The sequence below is a fragment of the Gadus chalcogrammus genome, chromosome 14 (assembly GCF_026213295.1).
Source record: "Gadus chalcogrammus isolate NIFS_2021 chromosome 14, NIFS_Gcha_1.0, whole genome shotgun sequence".
Taxonomy (NCBI): Eukaryota; Metazoa; Chordata; class Actinopteri; order Gadiformes; family Gadidae; genus Gadus; species Gadus chalcogrammus.
Window position 1 is genome coordinate 3870447 of NC_079425.1, and position 18063 is coordinate 3888509.

The window sequence follows — 18063 nt, forward strand, 5'->3', positions numbered from 1 at the left end:
TATCAGGTGTAGGGGTGGGATCGAGACCAGTTGATAACTTGCATTATCAAGTATTCGGCCATTAGATTGATTTGAAACGCGCTTTACATGCAGTTAATTAAGTAATCAATGAATAAGTAAGGATGAAAGTGAATCAGTGAACCAATACATTTTTAAATCAAATGATTAATTAAAAATATATTCTGTGTTATCTTTGTGGTCGAGGGAAATAGAGTGTGCGTTAACCCACCTGCAAGACCTGTGGGACGTTACCAAAAATATTTTCCTACGATGCCCACAAGAGGTCGCACTGTCCTATCTTCGTAGTAAGGTTTGTCCCTCTGCGGGCTCCGTTGTTGTAGTAAACATGGCGTCCGACGGCGACAGCGACGAGGACTTTGTCAATTACGGGACTCCGTTGGAGCCTCTAGAAGAAGGTAGTGTGTTTAACAATCAATCGTGCATAAATTTTGACACTTGCCACTTCATTGCTCGATAATATGTGATCTCCCGCCTGTTAAAGATCCAACTGCAAGACCGGTGTTAACTCGCTAATGTGGAGGAGTTCATCTAGCATCACAGCCATACATGTGTAAACTATTCTGATAAAGCTAATTACAAGTCAATACTACAATCAACATTTAATATAATGTCCCTGGCTTATGCAGAATAGATCTCCACAGAATAGTCGTGGTTGGACCCATTCAGAACCAACCTGGGTTGTTTTGATCCAATACTATAAAATATGATATGATTTATATCTTACTGTAGATACATGGATGAATATTTAATTAGGTTTCGTAGTGACTTGGATTTCTTCCCTGCAGGGACACTAGTATAACAAGTCTCCGTAACTCACACTAGGACACCACGACAGTCCTCAATAGTTGTCACGCGAGACCTGAAAGGTAACGTGACATGTGTCGTAGTTTACACATGACCGGTCAAATGATGCGCGAAGTGCGTCTCTTCCAGACGAGCCGCTGAGGAGGCCGGTGCCGCTGCACGAGCAGACGGTGAAGGATGAGAAGGGTCGCTTCCAGAGGTTCCACGGAGCCTTCACCGGGGGCTTCTCCGCCGGCTACTTCAACACCGTGGGCTCCAAAGAAGGTGGGTGGCGCTTGTCTGGACCTCTGTCACACTGCTTTCAGAGAGCCAAGCGGTTGCTCTGAGCAGGCGTTGAGTTGACCCCGTGGTTGTTGTTGCAGGATGGACGCCCTCCACCTTCGTGTCATCCAGGCAGCAGAAGGCCGGGCAGCAGCAGGCCAGGCCGGAGGACTTCATGGACCAAGAGGTTTGCTGTCTCTGTACTCACACAAACACAAACCGTAAAACCTGCTTGAGAGGATCAGATAGGACACAACACCCGCTTATAGTACTCTTACTTAGCCGGGGAGACAGAAGAAGCTGCACGTTTTATTTGCTCTGGACCCAATCCTGTTCCGACAGATTTCTTGCAGACCTGTCCCGGGTCTGGCCAATCACAACCGTTCATCTAATAAAAGGCGGGTTTAATACAATGACCGGACAGAGGAGCGCCCTATGGGAGCGCCCTATGGGAGTTCCTTGAAGGCATTTTTATAAACAACCAAGATGGCTCCCGCTGCTGAGTCACACAATTGCTCTTGGTTGTAGGAACTTTTATCTGCGGTTGGATGAAATCGCCCCATGGAAAACTGAGAGGTTCCAGACCCATACGCATTTGTGAATTGGTCTGAGGATAGGAGGGACAACTGGGGTCTCCATGCAGCGGCTGTCACCTGGAACAATACACTGATTACTTTCCAGCTGACGGTACCTCCTCTCCGTCTTTGGTTTTGTAGGACTTTGGGGAGCACGGCATGGCCCCCACTGAGATCAGCACCAGCGCTGAGTATCAGTCCAGCCGGAGAGACAAGATCCAGGACAAGGCCAAGACCATCCATGCTCTCTCCGCCCCTATCCCCGGGGACACCCTGCTGGAGGAACTCATAGCACCCGCTAGGTGAGACACACTGGATCCAAACCTACTGCTACTGACACTTATAGTACCTACCAACACACATACTACTACAGACACATGTGATACTACTGACACACATAATACCTACCAACACACATACTACTACAGACACATGTGGTACTACTGACACACATAATACCTACCAACACACATACTACTACAGACACATGTGATACTACTGACACGCATAATACCTACTAACACACATACTACTACAGACACATGTGATACTACTGACACACATAATACCTACCAACACACATACTACTACAGACACATGTGATACTTCTGACACACATAATACCTACTAACACACATACTACTACAGACACATGTGATACTACTGACACACATAATACCTACCAACACACATACTACTACAGACACATGTGATACTTCTGACACACATAATACCTACTAACACACATACTACTACAGACACATGTGATACTACTGACACACATAATACCTACCAACACACATACTACTACAGACGGGATGAGTCTCATTGAGTGACACACATGCTATGCTTGGGTTATAATACAGCAGGATCCCCCCCACCATTGCGTGTTTTAGGTCTTAAATTTCATTCAAGATGGTATTAAAAAGGTCTTATAAAGTCTTACATTTGACTTGCTGAAATCTGCAGATACCCTGTACACATAGACCCAAAGTACTAGCAGCAAAGTCCCACAGTACTAGCATAGTACCACAGTGCTAGCATAGTACCACAGTTCTAACACAGTTCAAACGTACTTGCACAATACCACAGTACTAGAACAGAACTACAGTACTTGCATAGTACCACAATAATATTACAGTATTCACATACTAACTCACCATGTTACTCACTAAGTACCACAGTACTCATTTAGTACCACAGTACTACCGTAGTACAACAGTACTAGCATAGTAGCACAGTACTAATATATTGCTACAGTACTGACATGGTAGCACAGTACTCACCGACACAAACAGAGACCGTAGTAATACAGAACATAAGTATGTGCTCTACTAAGCCTGTGATTGGTTGTCAGGCTGTCCATAGGGGTGGAGCTACTGAAGAAGATGGGCTGGAAGGAAGGCCAGGGAGTGGGGCCTCGCGTGAAGAGGAAGGCCAGCAGGCAGAAAACCAAAAAAGGTGGGTGACCCTGGAAACCTAGCAATGCTCTGAAAGCAAATAACGAATAACGACGCTCAGACTCAGAACTATCTAGCTTCCTGTCCACATGCCTAACATTTATAACCTCTGCCTTGAACTTCAGTTTAGATGTAATGGCATTCTTCCGATTTAAGATGGATTGGAAATAGCTGCTGGATGTTTCAAGCCGTAGCGTCATCCAATCAAAACGCAGCAGGCGGGTTGGTCTCGATCAGGATGAGGACTAAAGGACTCTGTCCTTGTTTCTCCCAGACTCGGCGGTCAAAGTGTACGGCTGTGCGGCTCCCCGGGCCGGCTCTGAGGAATCTGAGGTAGGAGACGGAACTCACGCTTTAGGTGGTGAAGGTTTATTTTTCTGGTAACTCTCCTGGTTAATGGTTATCTTTCTGGTAACGTCTCCTGGTTAATGGTCATCTTTCTGGTAGGATAAAGTGTAAAGTAAGAAATAGACGGTATTGTTCCAAGAGTAAAGATGGTACAGTACAATACAGTAACTAGAGTAAAGATGGTACATTATGATACAGTAACTACATTGAAAAGGGAACAGTATGGTACAGTATTTAGAGTGGTACAGTAGGCTACAGTAAAGAGATGGAACTGTATGTTACAGTAAAGATGGACCAGTATGATACAGTATTTAGAGTAGTACAGTATGCTACAGTAACTACAGGTGAAGTGCCGTATAAGGTCCACAGTAAAGCTGTAGTAAAGCTGTAAAGAAGAGGGGGTTAATCCGGGACAAAGCGTACAGATCATACAGCACGGTAGACTAACCCTTACTCTCCGTGTCCGTGACCCCGTCCCACCGCTGGGTCTCCAGGACAGGACGAGGACGAGTTTGCTCCGCAGAACGTGACCTTTGCCCCCAAAGACGTCAGCCCCATCGACTTCAACCCCAAGGTGGGCGTGCACGGGCTGGGGTACCACGGGCTGGACCCAGGCCGCGCCATGAGGGGCGGAGCTGCAACCGGCCACATCAACCTGTTCAGCATGGACTCCGACAGAGCCAGCAGCCTGATTGGAGGAAAGAAGCCGCACCAGAAACATAGGGGAGGAGTCGCTGGACAGGTGTGTGTGTGTGTGTGTGTGTGTGTGTGTGTGTGTGTGTGTGTGTGTGTGTGTGTGTGTGTGTGTGTGTGTGTGTGTGTGTGTGTGTGTGTGTGTGTGTGTGTGTGTGTGTGTGTGTGTGTGTGTGTGGCAGCAAAGGCGTGACCATTTAATGATAATGGCCAGAGTTAGAGCTGCCTTCATTGTTTAACTACTAGGTGTTACTACTTGTTATGTTTCAAATAGTTTTATTTAACAGAACAGAACTTCAAACATTGAGTGTGCATGAAGGTTTGTGATCGACCACACGGCGGCATGTTGATTCCGTCGAGGGAGACGACTGATTCTGTTTTCTGAACGTGGGGGGCCAGGCGTTCGGTGTGGGGGCTCTCGAGGACGAAGATGAAGAGGTGTACCACAGAGACGCCATGTCCAACTATGACATGGTCCTGGGAGGGGAGGAGCCTGGGGACGGGCTATATGGGTGGACCGCCCCCCAGCAGTACAAGAAGAAGAAAGGTACTTCCGGTTTACATGTGATCCACTTCCGGTTTACATGTGGTCCACTTCCTGTGGTCCTCCTCTCTTTGTTGTACTTATAGCAACATGTTAAAAACATCGTTGTATAAAACATTTTTGCATTTCTTTCTTTTCCTCTTTCCACTTCAGAGAAGAATAGCGATGTCTCATACCTGGGGAAGATTCTGGAAGGATTCACTCTGGCCTCAAAAACTGTCGAAGTGAAAACCGTAAGTTTACCTGTCTGCAGGTCTCTCTCCGTGTCAGAATGTTTAGTCACATCCTTCTTATATATTTGTGCCTAAATGTTTTAAGCAGCTCTCTAATATATTGTGACCTGATGGAGAACTCAGAGCAACTGTTACACTCGTCTTCAGATGTCCCAAAGTAATTTGCCAGTAACCAACAACGTATTTTGACTTGGACCTGTGGTTCCCATCACGTCCGTGCACAACGACATTGTCTGACTATATGGTTCACTTGGACACACCTCCATGTAGGAGCTGCTCGATTATGGAAAAAATCATAATCACGATTATTTTGGTCAATATCGAAATCACGATTATTCAAACGATTGTTTTTGAGTTTGAAAACATGATGTATTTATTCAGCATGCCCCTCCCCAAAAACACTGTAACAGAGAACTTTGAAACTCCGCCTTAAAAAAATACACAAAATGGTCAAAAATAAATGTTCAAAATCTAAATGAATGTACAGATATGTATCCAGTTGATCTGCACTTTCCATAAAACATTTAATGAAAAAAAAAGAAGGTAGTTTTGTGATGGTTTGACGCTGAAAATCGAAATCGCGATCAAAGTTCGATGAACCGCCCAGCCCTACCGCCATGCTTACAACCATGCTTACCACCCACTGCTGTCTCAGGTCTTCACCCCGCCCAGCCTGCCCCGGGACTTCCGGCCCGTGCACCACTTCCGCCCGGTGGTGGACCTCACCAAGGTCAGCCCCATCGTGGCCGCGGCCCTGCAGGCGTCCCGGGGCCAGATGGTCCCGGAGCAGTCGGGGCCCAGCGGGAGACACAACATGGACTCTGGCCAGAGGGCGGCGCTGCTGGGAGAAGAGGCCCTGCAAGGTAAGGCTGAGCCTGCTGGACAGGAAGTGATGTCACTTCCTCCTCCTTCTTTTCCTTGGCTAACTTGGCCTTTTGATGTTGTGGCGGGACCTAACGGACATGTTCCTAGTCTAACCGGGAATCAAAGAACATAGGCCCGATGTGGTGACTGTTGAGTGTTACTAGCATCCGAAGGCATCCTGTCAAAACGGGAAAAAACATTTTACAATGTCAAATTTTGTAACCTTTTTTCAGTGGTACAGAACTGAACGTGTGTATCACTGCCCCCTAGGACCCACCTCAGTGCTGGACATGCTCCGCCCAGAAGACCGAGAGAGGCTGGCCCAGCTGCGGAGCTCCTCCCAGCCGGCCTCTGGCCCCGCCCCCACCAAGGACCCCCACGGTAGCATGGTGTCTGCGGGGGGCGCTGCCGCCCGGGCGCTGGCTCAGCAGGCCCTGGCCTCCAGGTTCCAGCCGGGGCCCTCCCCTGGGGGTCCGGGCCCCTCGCCCGCTGCCCTGGGGCCCTCGCCTTGTGGCCCTGGGAGCTTCAAGCCGTTTGAGAAGAACCCCAGCAAGCAGGCCCGCTACGAGCTGTACGTCAGCAGGATGAGGCAGGGGGACCGAGGTAGGAGGAGCCGCTGGCTCGGTCTCTACAGGCCTTTACTACGGGGAGGAGTGGGAGTGGTAGTGGCGGTGGTGGTGGTGCTGGTGGTGGTGGTAAACTTACATTTTACGTTAAGCAGATCCTTTGTCCAAGGAGACTTACATTTGTCAGAAGCAAGAGAAACATCTATAAGTGCAAGTGCTAGTTTTAGTCAGTAACACAAGCAGTGATTCTACCCCACCATACCATAATAACACTGAAACATGGAAGAACCGTAACTTAACGTCTGTCTGTCTGTCTGTCTGTCTGTCTGTCTGTCTGTCTGTCTGTCTGTCTGTCTGTCTGTCTGTCTGTCTGTCTGTCTGTCTGTCTGTCTGTCTGTCTGTCTGTCTGTCTGCCTGCCTGCCTGCCTGTCTGTCTGTCTTTGTGTCTGTCTGTCTCTCTGTCTGTCTGTCTGCCTGCCTGTCTGTCTGTCTGTCTGTCTGTCTGTCTGTCTGTCTGTCTGTCTGTCTGTCTGTCTGTCTGTCTGCCTGCCTGCCTGCCTGCCTGCCTGCCTGCCTGCCTGCCTGTCTGTCTGTCTGTCTGTCTGTCTGTCTGTCTGTCTGTCTGTCTGTCTGTCTCTCCCTCCAGGCGCCCTGGACGACAGCATCGACGGCAGCATGACGGAGTGGGAGAGGAGCAGGGAGCGGGAGGAGTTCTCCCGCTCGGCGCTGCTCTACCGGCCCAGCGGCTCCTTCCTGTCCTCCCGCTTCACCAGCGCCAAGCACGCCGACGACCTGGACAGCGTGGAGGTGCCCCGCGACCAGGAGGTCAGTACCCCCCTCCCCCCCCCCCCCCCCCCACGCCCCGCCTACGTTACCATAGCAACCGTGGCAACACGCTGTACCATAGCATTGAACCATTTGCATATTATATCAAACAAGACTGTACCCGAGCAAACCATGTATGATATGAATGCACTCTGTACCATAACGTACTAGAGCAAAACTATCATGTATCATATCAAATTGTACTGTACCCTACTGTACTAAAGAACATTATGTGACATACCATGACAGACCACACTATACCATGTTATCATAACTAACCACACTATACCATCCCCAGGGTGACGAAGATGATAAGCAGGCCGCCGTGAAGATGAAGATGTTTGGGAAGCTGACCAGAGACTCCCTGGAGTGGCATCCTGACCCACTGCTCTGTAAGAGGTTCAACCTCCCTGACCCCTACCCTGGGTAAGACCAACACACACCCTGACCCCTACCCTGGGTAAGACCAACACACACCCTGACCCCTACCCTGGGTGAGACCAACACACACCCTGACCCCCACCCTGGGTAAGACCAACACACACCCTGACCCCCACCCTGGGTGAGACCAACACACACCCTGACCCCTACCCTGGGTGATACCAACACACACCCTGACCCCCACCCTGGGTGAGACCAACACACACCCTGACCCCCACCCTGGGTGAGACCAACACACACCCTGACCCCTACCCTGGGTGATACCAACACACACCCTGACCCCCACCCTGGGTGAGACCAACACACACCCTGACCCCCACCCTGGGTGAGACCAACACACACCCTGACCCCCACCCTGGGTGAGACCAACACACACCCTGACCCCTACCCTGGGTGATACCAACACACACACACACACCCTGACCCCCACCCTGGGTGAGACCAACACACACCCTGACCCCCACCCTGGGTGAGACCAACACACACCCTGACCCCCACCCTGGGTGAGACCAACACGCACGCACCCACCCTGACCCCCACCCTGGGTGATACCAACACACACACACACACCCTGACCCGTACCCTGGGTAAGACCAACACGCACGTGCACACACACACACACACACACACACACACCTTGACCCGTACCCTGGGTAAGACCAACACGCACGTGCACACACACACACACACACACACACACACCTTGACCCGTACCCTGGGTTAGACCAACACACACGCACGCAAGTGCACACGCACACACACACACCCTGACCCCCACCCTGGTAGAGACACACAAACACTCTTTACTCCCTCTTTTTACGTCTCTCTTTTTCCAATTATTGTTTTAAATACACGTTAGTTCCTGTTGTGTTGCCTGCCTCATCCAAAAACGGTCTGTCTGTCTTGTCTGTCTGTCTTGTCTGTCCGTCCTGTCTGTCTGTCTCTGCGTGTCCAGGTCAGGGATCGTGGGTCTACCGACGGTGAAGAGGGACCGCTTCTCCGTCTTCAACTTCCTGACCGTAGCGGAGCCCACGGCGGCCGCGCCCGCTACACCAGGTAACACACGTCCTCCCCTACACAGTAAGAGTCAGGAGGGGGGGGGGGTCTAGAACAGCAGCCCTACTGGGGCCCAATCCCATTTCTACCCCTTACCCCTTACCCCTTACCCCTTACCCCTTACCCCTTCAAAACAAGGGAGAGGGGTAAGGGGAAGGGGTAAGGGGTAGAAATGAGATTGTGCCTGGGTTACAGCAGAGCTTGTGGGGGGAGATGGACCGGACCTCAGATAATAATCTATGAGAGTGAGAGGCCAGGCTAGGGAGCATCATATCGACCGATACACCGTGCCCTATAAACCAATGCTGCATCAAACACACTGTGCTCTGTACCAAACAACGTTATACTATGGAGGGCCCTCCCTCACCACCCCTACCTCTCCCTCCCTCTGTCCTCCTCTCCCCCCTCCATCCTCTCCTCAGCTCTCCCGGAGCCCACCAAGAGGTCCAGGTGGGACTCCACCAATAAGAAGGAGAAGACAGAGGAGGACCCCCTGGGCGACTTCCTTTCCACGGCTCGGAGCCAGGCCTCGGCCGCCCAGGGGGGCCCGTCCAGCACAGAGCCGTCCGGCACGGACCCGGCTCCTGCCACGGATCCCCCGGCAGAACCGGACACAAAGGTGTGTGAGGAACGCCATCACCCAGGCGTGTGTTGTTCCATCCCAGCACCGAGGGTTAGCCCCAACTAGTCAATAGAGGTCAATAGAGGAAATAGAGGTTTGTCTAGAGAAGTTAGTCTAGAGAAGTTAGTCTAGAGAGGTTAGTCTAGAGAGGTTAGTCTAGAGAAGTTAGTCTAGAGAAGTTAGTCTAGAGAAGTTAGTCTAGAGAGGTTAGTCTTGCAGATAGTCCTGAGAGGTAAGTCTAGACAGGTTAGTCTAGAGAGGTTAGTCTCGAGAGTTTAGTCTAGACAGGTTAGTCTAGAGAGGTTAGTCTCAAGAGTTTAGTCTAGACAGGTTAGTCTAGAGAGGTTAGTCTTGCAGGTAGTCTAGAGAGGTTAGTCTAGACAGGTTAGTCTAGACAGGTTGGTGTAGAGAGGTTAGTCTTGCTGTTAGTCTAGAGAGGTTAGTCTAGAGAGGTTGCTGTAGAGAGGTTAGTCTTGCAGGTAGTCTAGAGAGGTTAATCTAGAGAGGTAAATTTAGAGAGGTCAATATTGCGGTCAGTCGATCAGGGTGGTCAGGGTGTTGCTCTCCCAGCTAATCGCTCTCTACCTGTTGAGGTGGGATGACGTGGTCCAGCCCTGTGTTGGCATGGTTACACTGGATGTTCATACACACCCCTCTGTGTCCTGCAGACCATGGACGCCCCCGGCTCTGACGAAGAGGAGGAGGACGAGGAGAGGCCCTCCATGGACCTCTTCAAAGCCGTCTTCGCCAGCTCTTCCGACGAGAAGTCATCCTCCTCCTCCTCGGAGGAGGAAGAGGATGACGATGAGGAGGATAAGGATGAAGGGGAGCGTCTGGCCGGCGCCGGCAGTCTGTTCAACATCACGCCGAGCGTGAAGAGCACGACACCCTCCTCGACGGCCGCGGTGCCACCTGGTAATGACTCACTTTCTAAGGGAAAGGATTCCGATCCTTCTTGTTCTCGGAGATGTGATAGAGTGCTGTTCTAGCAGAACAACCAGTGTGGGTCATGAAGACCTCGCTGGTGGTGAGGAACTGTTGAGTAGGGATGTGTTTACTTCTTAGTAAGATCATCGTTTTTGTGTCTGACGTTCCATGTCTGTTTTTTTTTTATGTTTTGACCATATTTTTGAAGACGTTATTATAGACCCTTCCTTAATAAACCAGATCACTTACTGACATTAAGTATTGGTTCTGAAGCGTTGGCGGTTACGGTGAAGCCTGACCCGGATGCAGCTCCGCCCCCTCCGCAGGAAGAGGAGGAGTTTGGACCCAAGCTCCCGCCCCCTTCGGCTGCCCTATGTGAGTAGAATGATGACGAGCTGCTTGGTCGCCATGACAACGGTGTTTTCAGATTCATCTGGTTCTCGTGTGATGAGATGGATCTTGTGAAGTATGTTAGTTTCCAGTGTTGCAAGATTGTCCCGGACGTGTTTGGTTTTAGGGAGAAGAGATGGTCCTGGTGAGATGTTTCTGGTTCTATTGTAAGAAGATGGTTCTGTTGTGATGAGATGTAGCTGGTTGGGTAGTAATGAGATGGTTCTGTCGTGCTGAGATGTGTCTGGTTCTGGTGTTCATAGCTGCAGCAGCAGCGGGAGAGTCGTCGCGGTGCCTCCCTCCTAAGCAGGAGAAGCCGACCAGGAGCAAGGAGAAACACAAGGCCAAGAAACAACACAAGCACAAGAAGGACAAGAAGGTAGAGAGCTGAGTCCTCTCAAGTCTCCACTTTCACCTCCAACCTAACCTCAGCCCTGACCTTTAAACTCTCCCTCTAGACCTTTTATTCTTTTACACCCTGTGTGTATTTATACGGGCTTTGTGCTTTTTGTCCAGAAGAATAAAGAGAGACAGGGAAGTGTGGTGAGGAAAAGAGACGGACATGCGACATATAATCAGAACTGGGTCGTGTATTTATGATATGATAACCTAGCACACCAGCAGATTGACGCCATACCTCTGAGATTTTAACCTTGACGAGAGCTTTATTAATGTATCCATGCTCCTTCCTTGCTCTCCTGGTAACAGTAGTAGTTCAATTGACTTATAAAGCGCATTTCTAACCAGTGACCGTTCATAGCGCTTCACAATGTTGCCTCACGTTCACCCATTCATATTCACATTCACACATGCAAAGCGACAGCCAGCTTGTCGAGAGCAGTCAGGGCGAGGGGTCTCGCTCTGGGACACCTCGACACTCGGCTAGGAGGAGCCGGGAATCGAACTAGCAACCTTCCGGTGACCAGTCAACCCACCCTACAACCTTCTGAACTTCAACCCTTCTGACTTTGCTCCTCTGACATTTTATTATTATTTCTTGAATACCTGTCCAGGTCCATACCCTAACCTCTCTGTTTGTCCTTTGCATTTAATTTACTGGTAATCCTGTATTAACCTCTCTCCTCTGACCTTTAACCCCTTGTCGTCCTCATGCCCGTTTGATTGCAGAAGAAGAAACAGAAGAAGCACAAACACAAAGGGAAGGAGAAGGAGAAGAAGAAGAAGAGCAGGAAGTCCGACAGCAGTTCAGAGGGCGAGGAGGATGAGCCTGGCCAGGTGTCCACAGAGGAGCTGCTTCAGAGGTCAAGGGTCACATGCCGGGGTCACCCCGCCCTACTTTACCGTCGGTTGTATCTGCTCATAGTCGTCCGACCTGGAAGTAATATTTAAACAGCCTGCTACTTTGTCTTCAAGTTTTGTAGGGTTGTAGGAAATGTATATAAGTAAGCTTAACAAAAGTATTCAAAAGCATATATATAGTAAAAAAAACACCTGATATAATAGTTACAATAAATACAAATAGAAAACAAAATAATAACTGTTTTTATGCTGTCATAAATTAAATAAAACTAGGAATTTCATCAAAGATGAAATTCGGCGGTGTTGTCTTTCAAATCTCAAAAATACAAATAGAAAACACAATATTAACTTTATGTTTTTTTTCTTTCAGGTTGAAAAATATCCGTTCCAAGGAAGTGTGGTGAAGGAGAGTGTCCTCTGTGAGGACAGAAAACCACGTATTTTAGTGAATCTATCATGTTTTGAAAATAAAATGTTACCCAAAGGTGTTTTTTTGAGTCTACTCAAATTCAACCATCACAATAATCTGTATTAAAATGATACAGTCAGTGCAAGATAATGTTCACACAACACATTTAGCCAAACTATTTCTTACTGATCTTTGATTGAATGACACACACACACACACACACACACACAGACCAACAAGCACAGACACACACACACCCTCTCACTCACACCCACCCACCCACACACACACACACACACACACACAGGCTTGTATAGTGTAGCTATGGTAACCGCCTGCAGTTCAATGGCATCATAAACACATGTAGAGTAAGTTCAGCACTTGACTGCTGAAGTCACCGATACGTATAAGCATGGCCCTTAGGGACAGCGACCCCCTAGCGCTGGACGAGCCTGCAGGGGGCGGGCAGGACCACCCGGGGCGAAGGGAGGAGGAGACGGAGGTCCGCCAGCCCAGCTCCAAGGTAGAGGGGGACTCCCGTTTCACACCGCGAACTGCAGATCGCACATCGATGGTTTCAGTGTGTTCAAGACACGTTTGGTCACGTCAGTCCGTTTTTTGTGCTCTATGATCTTAATTTTTTTTTATGAGTATTTTATGTGGCACCGGGGAACCATCATAGTGAAATTATTAAACGTTAATGTATCAGTTGTCAACACCGCCGACGACTGCATTACACGTCGCCTAGCAACCGAACTCTGTCGTTGCATATTCCCAAGACCCCCCCCCCCAAACCCACACCGTCATCCATCTGTTGATTGGGAAATATGGTTCTTGAGGTTTAGGGTTCTACATGTTACCTGTAAGCCCAGTTCAGACCAAAGATTCACATTGCAACGGCTTGCAACTCGCAACGCCTTGCAACGCCTTGCAACGAGACGGGCTGCGACGTTCTAAAACTGGGCAGTTCACACTGGCTGCAACGCGCTGCAACGGGCTGCGACGCTAGGTGGTTTCCATAGCAACTGTGAACGCTCTGGCACAGCTGAGAGCCGCAACAATATCATTTGCGTAGGTTAGGTTAGATTAGTTAGGTTTGTGATTAGTTAGGTTTGCAATTCGTTTTATTTTTATTTTGCTTGAGAGTAGGCTAGAGTTACTGTGTTTTGTCATTCTCCACTACATCTGCATTGGAGTAAATAGCTGGAGCTTACAGTTAGTTTAGATTACCCGTTGTTGGATACATTGCATTTTCCGTTAGTTGAATTTCAGTTTGATCTGTCTTTGTTCACCATCGGCTCAACTATTACTTGGAGATGGATAACTTAATCATGAAAAGGAGAAGACGGCGAGTTATAAAGCCAAGAATATGGAGCCGCAGTTGGGTACTTCAGCGGCAGAAACAGGGTGCCTACGCCAATCTGTGTAGAGAGCTGGAAGTCGGGGATATATCGACCAACGTCGTATAGGACAGGTTGATCCTCCAGCAACTGAATTAAGTTCGCCTCCGTCTCATCGGACCAGAAGTCTGCCATCTTCGGATCTTTTTATGCTGGAGTGGACAGTACGGTACCGGGACGGAGTAAGGCCGTGACGTACAAGTTGTTCTGTGCTGTGATTGGCTGAAGAGGAATAGTTGAATCGCCGCGTTCTAAAACTGGACCTTGCGATTTGACATGTTCAATCTCTGGCGACTCCTTGCAACGCCTTGCAACGGCTTGCAACGACCCGTTCACACCGCCCCTGCGACGTTCTAAAACCGTCTCGTTGCAAGGCGTTGCAAGGTGAATCTTTGGTCTGAACTGGGCTTAAGGTTTTGGTTTTGTGTGGTTGGGCTCTAGAGGTTTCCTGTAAATGGTTGGTGTGTGGCTTCTCTGTGTATTTGGGTTCTAGGTTCCCTGTTAGGTGTGTTTGTTCTGTATGTTTGGGTTCTAGGTTCCCTGTAAGGTGTGTTGGTTCTGTGTGTTTGGGTTCTAGGTTCCCGTAAGGTGGGTTGGTTGGTTCTGTGTTTGGGTTCTAGGTTCCCTGTAAGGTGTGTTGGTTCTGTGTGTTTGGGTTCTATGTTCCCTGTAATGTGTGTAGGTTCTGTGTGTTTGGGTTCTATGTTCCCTGTTAGGTGTGTTGGTTCTGTGTGTTTGGATTCTAGGTTCCCTGTAAGGTGTGTAGGTTCTGTGTGTTTGGGTTCTAGGTTCCCTTTAAGGTGCTGCGTGGACATGGCGAGGCTGTGACCAGCTGTCACCTGTGCTTCGACGACAGCCGTCTGCTGACCAGCTCCCATGACAACACAGCCATCATATGGGTGAACAGGAAGTGATGTCACTAATAGCTGCAGTTATTAGTCAACCCAGAGCTATTTAGAGAGATGGCATCTCTCTAAATAGCTTTGAGTCAACCTAATTCAACGAAACAGTATGACTAACAATGCCATGAAAACATACGATTACCTGGATGAGTTACTGATGACTGGGTTTGAAGTAGAAACCATTATGATAGCATTGAAATCCCATAGAATGTCAGCATATCGACAAGTAAGCTTGAGTACAAGTACTTTATTCAGGACACAGATCGACTGGTGGCCTTGCAGTGCTACGGAGGATCTCATTCTGCTGGCATCAGCGAATGTGCCCTGGTCCCAGGAACCAACCGGTGAGCCGTTCCACAACAGACCAGACCAGACTAGGCCACATAGCACTTTACTGTACAGGGCCAGAGTTGACCACATAGAGTCTCAATGGACCAGTGAGAAGAATGAAACAGGTAGAATGTAACCAGACTCAAACCCCAGACTTCAAGGTGGTCAAAATAAAAAATGTGTTGGATGGGGCGGTTCTGGTCACTTATGATCACCAAAATGGTTTGTTTAATATCATGTATCACTTTATATATTCTGGTCACTTATGATCACCAAAATGGTTTGGTTAATATCAGCCATCACTTTATATATAATATTCACGATAAACTAACAATACATAATTAACAATCCTAACCTAACCTACCAAGAATAACCAAACCTTACAAAACATACCAAGTTTGACTAAACCTATCCTAACAATAACAATCGTTAAACAATTTAAGGTATTCAACAAAGATAGCTAGGTTAAGATGCTACACAACTAAGTAGCCTACTTATTTATTTTTATGTACTGCCAAGACGTAAAACATACAATTAGTGCGTACATTAAGTGTCAGGACGTAGAACATACAAAAAGTGTGTATAATTAATTGCCAGGACGTACAGACCTACAAGGTGTTTCTACTTGTTATGTTTCCTTTGTGTCATGGCTTGCGCCCCAATCTCAGGTGGGAATCATCAACTCATTACGTTCTGATTGGTCAGCTGGTGTCGGGCAGCATTTAAAATCCCAAACGATTTGTCTTCATGTGGTAGTGTCTATTTGAAAGAATGGCAGCAGTGTCCCTCTTTTCGTGGTAAGTGATGCATTTTATGATTATTTAAGTTTTTTCTTTTGAGTTATTTGATTGTTGTGATTGAACCAGATTTTTAATGCAGTTCTTGTTTCAAACTTCTTTCCTGTATTAGGGTCTTCTTCCAAGCAGTTTTGCTTTTGGATGTCCAGTGTAGGCCTGTTAAGATGGGTGTGTATTCTGAAATGGAGGCTTTGATTAAATTGAGTCATGGTTTAAATTCTTACTTGTTTTATATTTGATTTTTAAGGTCCATACTTCATGAATAATGCTGGAGACACGGCAGGTCGTTCTTCTCAAGGTCCGGCCTCCATGGTTAAAGGTGGATCCACGGGAGGTGGTTCTTATTCACCAGATCCAGTCTTCTACCAACCTGAAGCCCCTGGAGACTACGGCACTAGCTCCGCTGCTGCTCTTCCCTCTGGAAAAAGCAACAGCCATCCCTCCTTAACCGACTCGGCTCAAGGTAACTTGTTGGATCCTCGTCCATTATTGCTAGTTATTTTTATTCGTATTCATTGGCACCAAAACGTCTTTATTCCGTCAGTGTATAGGGTGTTCCAATGGTACAGACATTTTACTTTGTTTGCTTTCAGCTATCGCTTGGGTTATCCCTCCTAGCGTCTACTCTGGGGACTCAAAATCAGGTCAGGGTGGGGCTAAATCAGGGTCTGCCCCCAGCCATGCCATGCCTGGTCCGCAGTTCGTCCCAGGAGAGCTGCTCCAACTCGAGAGCACAATGGACGCTGGACGCTTCATTTCTGAGACCCAGGAACGGGGCAACCCTCCTCCTCCTCCTCCACCATGGTTTGCTGGAAACACTGAGGTCTTCAACAGCCCACCTGCACAAGAAGCCTCTATGCCCAGCAGCCCTTATGGCTACTTCTATCCTTACGACTTCATGTTTGTCACTGGCCAGTACCCTCCCGGAACCTATGCTCAAGCCAGTAGTAGTTTTGAGAAAGGCAGTGATAAGTTCATTGAAAACCATTACATCCGATACGAGTATCCCGACGGCCCCGGTGAGAAGCAGCCTTACCCCAGTGACGCTTGGCAGGGCATGGGGAAAGGGATGCCTAATCATTAGCGTGCTTCTCCTGGGATGCAGTCTTTCTGGAGGGACGGGTGGAAACGGTTGTTCAATAAAAAAAAATACAACTTTGATTTGTCTTGTGGGTTTTACTCATTGTCAGCCACACACCAATGTGCACCACCCTTTGACCTCATCATCCTTGAGCACAACATGGTTTATTGCCTGGAAGTTGATCCTCCCTGGGCTGGCTTCTGTTGGACTTAAGACAATTGGAACTAAATTTGTTTGCTTTTATATTTTAATTCCTCAACTATTCAGATGTACTGACCTAAAGGTGACTAGATGGGTCATCTACATTAGTGACTAGGACTTGACCGACCACGATGTAAATGCAACGGACCCCAAATAGCCTCGACTGTACAATATGTAACCAGACTCAAACCCCAGACTTCAAGGTGATCAAAATAAATGCGTTGGATGGGGGTTCTGGTCACTTATGATCACCAAAATGGTTTGTTTAATATCATGCATCACTTTATATATTCTGGTCACTTATGATCACCAAAATGGTTTGGTTAAATATAATTTTATGTATAATATTCACGATAAACTAACGATACATAATTAACAATCCTAACTTAACCTACCAAGAATAACCAACATACCAAGTTTGACTAAACTTGACTAACAATCGTTAGCTTAAACAATTTAAGGTATTCAAAGATAGCTAGGTTAAGATGCTACACAACTAAGTACTTATTTATTTTGTATGTACTGCCAGGACGTAAAACATAGAATTATTGCGTACATTAAGTGCCAGGACGTACGACACACAATAAGTGCGTACATTAAGTGCCAGGACGTACAACATACAAAAAGTGTGTATAATTAATTGCCAGGACGTACAGACCTACAAGGTGTTCTATTTCATTCCTACTGACCGCCAGAGGCGGTGCTTTAGCACTGGATGTTCCATCTCGCGCATGCGCAGGTCGAGTAATTATACCAAAAAAGTCACCTGTGACACCTGGGTGACCCGAGAAAGTCTATATATTCCGGAGTCACCCGAGGTTCTGTTCCTTCTATTTTCTCGCGGTAGCGTACTAGCAGGACACACAAACATTGTTTGTTGTAAGAGATACCATATTAGCTTGTCGCAAGTAGCCTTGTAACCCAAGGGTTGGTGCCTCGATTTAACTTCGTCCACCAAGGGCTGCGACTCGCAATTAGTTTGATATCGGCAGGGGTGAGTAAAGTGTGTAGGCTACGCGTAGTCGACTATCCGTCGGCTAGCGCGGCAGCCGA

At 48.0% G+C, this 18063-nt stretch overlaps 2 protein-coding genes across 2 annotated transcripts; both read left to right on the forward strand.

Moving 5' to 3' along the window:
* Positions 1 to 322: 322 nt before the first annotated feature.
* gpatch1 (G patch domain containing 1) lies at positions 323 to 12473 on the forward strand. The gene is made up of 20 exons (XM_056608500.1): positions 323 to 416; positions 955 to 1089; positions 1188 to 1273; positions 1803 to 1963; positions 3019 to 3122; positions 3396 to 3454; positions 3969 to 4211; positions 4562 to 4709; positions 4860 to 4939; positions 5595 to 5802; positions 6074 to 6406; positions 7016 to 7194; positions 7493 to 7620; positions 8591 to 8691; positions 9114 to 9310; positions 9982 to 10228; positions 10514 to 10615; positions 10894 to 11009; positions 11759 to 11892; positions 12261 to 12473. Exons 1-20 carry the CDS (start codon positions 347 to 349, stop codon positions 12292 to 12294), a joined length of 2865 nt encoding a protein of 954 aa, XP_056464475.1. The 5' UTR covers positions 323 to 346; the 3' UTR covers positions 12295 to 12473.
* A 3131-nt stretch (positions 12474 to 15604) lies between these two features.
* On the forward strand, positions 15605 to 16889 carry LOC130403638 (uncharacterized). Its single transcript, XM_056608055.1, has 4 exons — positions 15605 to 15728; positions 15841 to 15896; positions 15976 to 16191; positions 16322 to 16889. The coding sequence occupies exons 1-4, from the start codon at positions 15703 to 15705 to the stop codon at positions 16810 to 16812; spliced, it is 789 nt and encodes a 262-aa protein (XP_056464030.1). The 5' UTR covers positions 15605 to 15702; the 3' UTR covers positions 16813 to 16889.
* The last annotated feature ends 1174 nt before the right edge of the window (positions 16890 to 18063 follow it).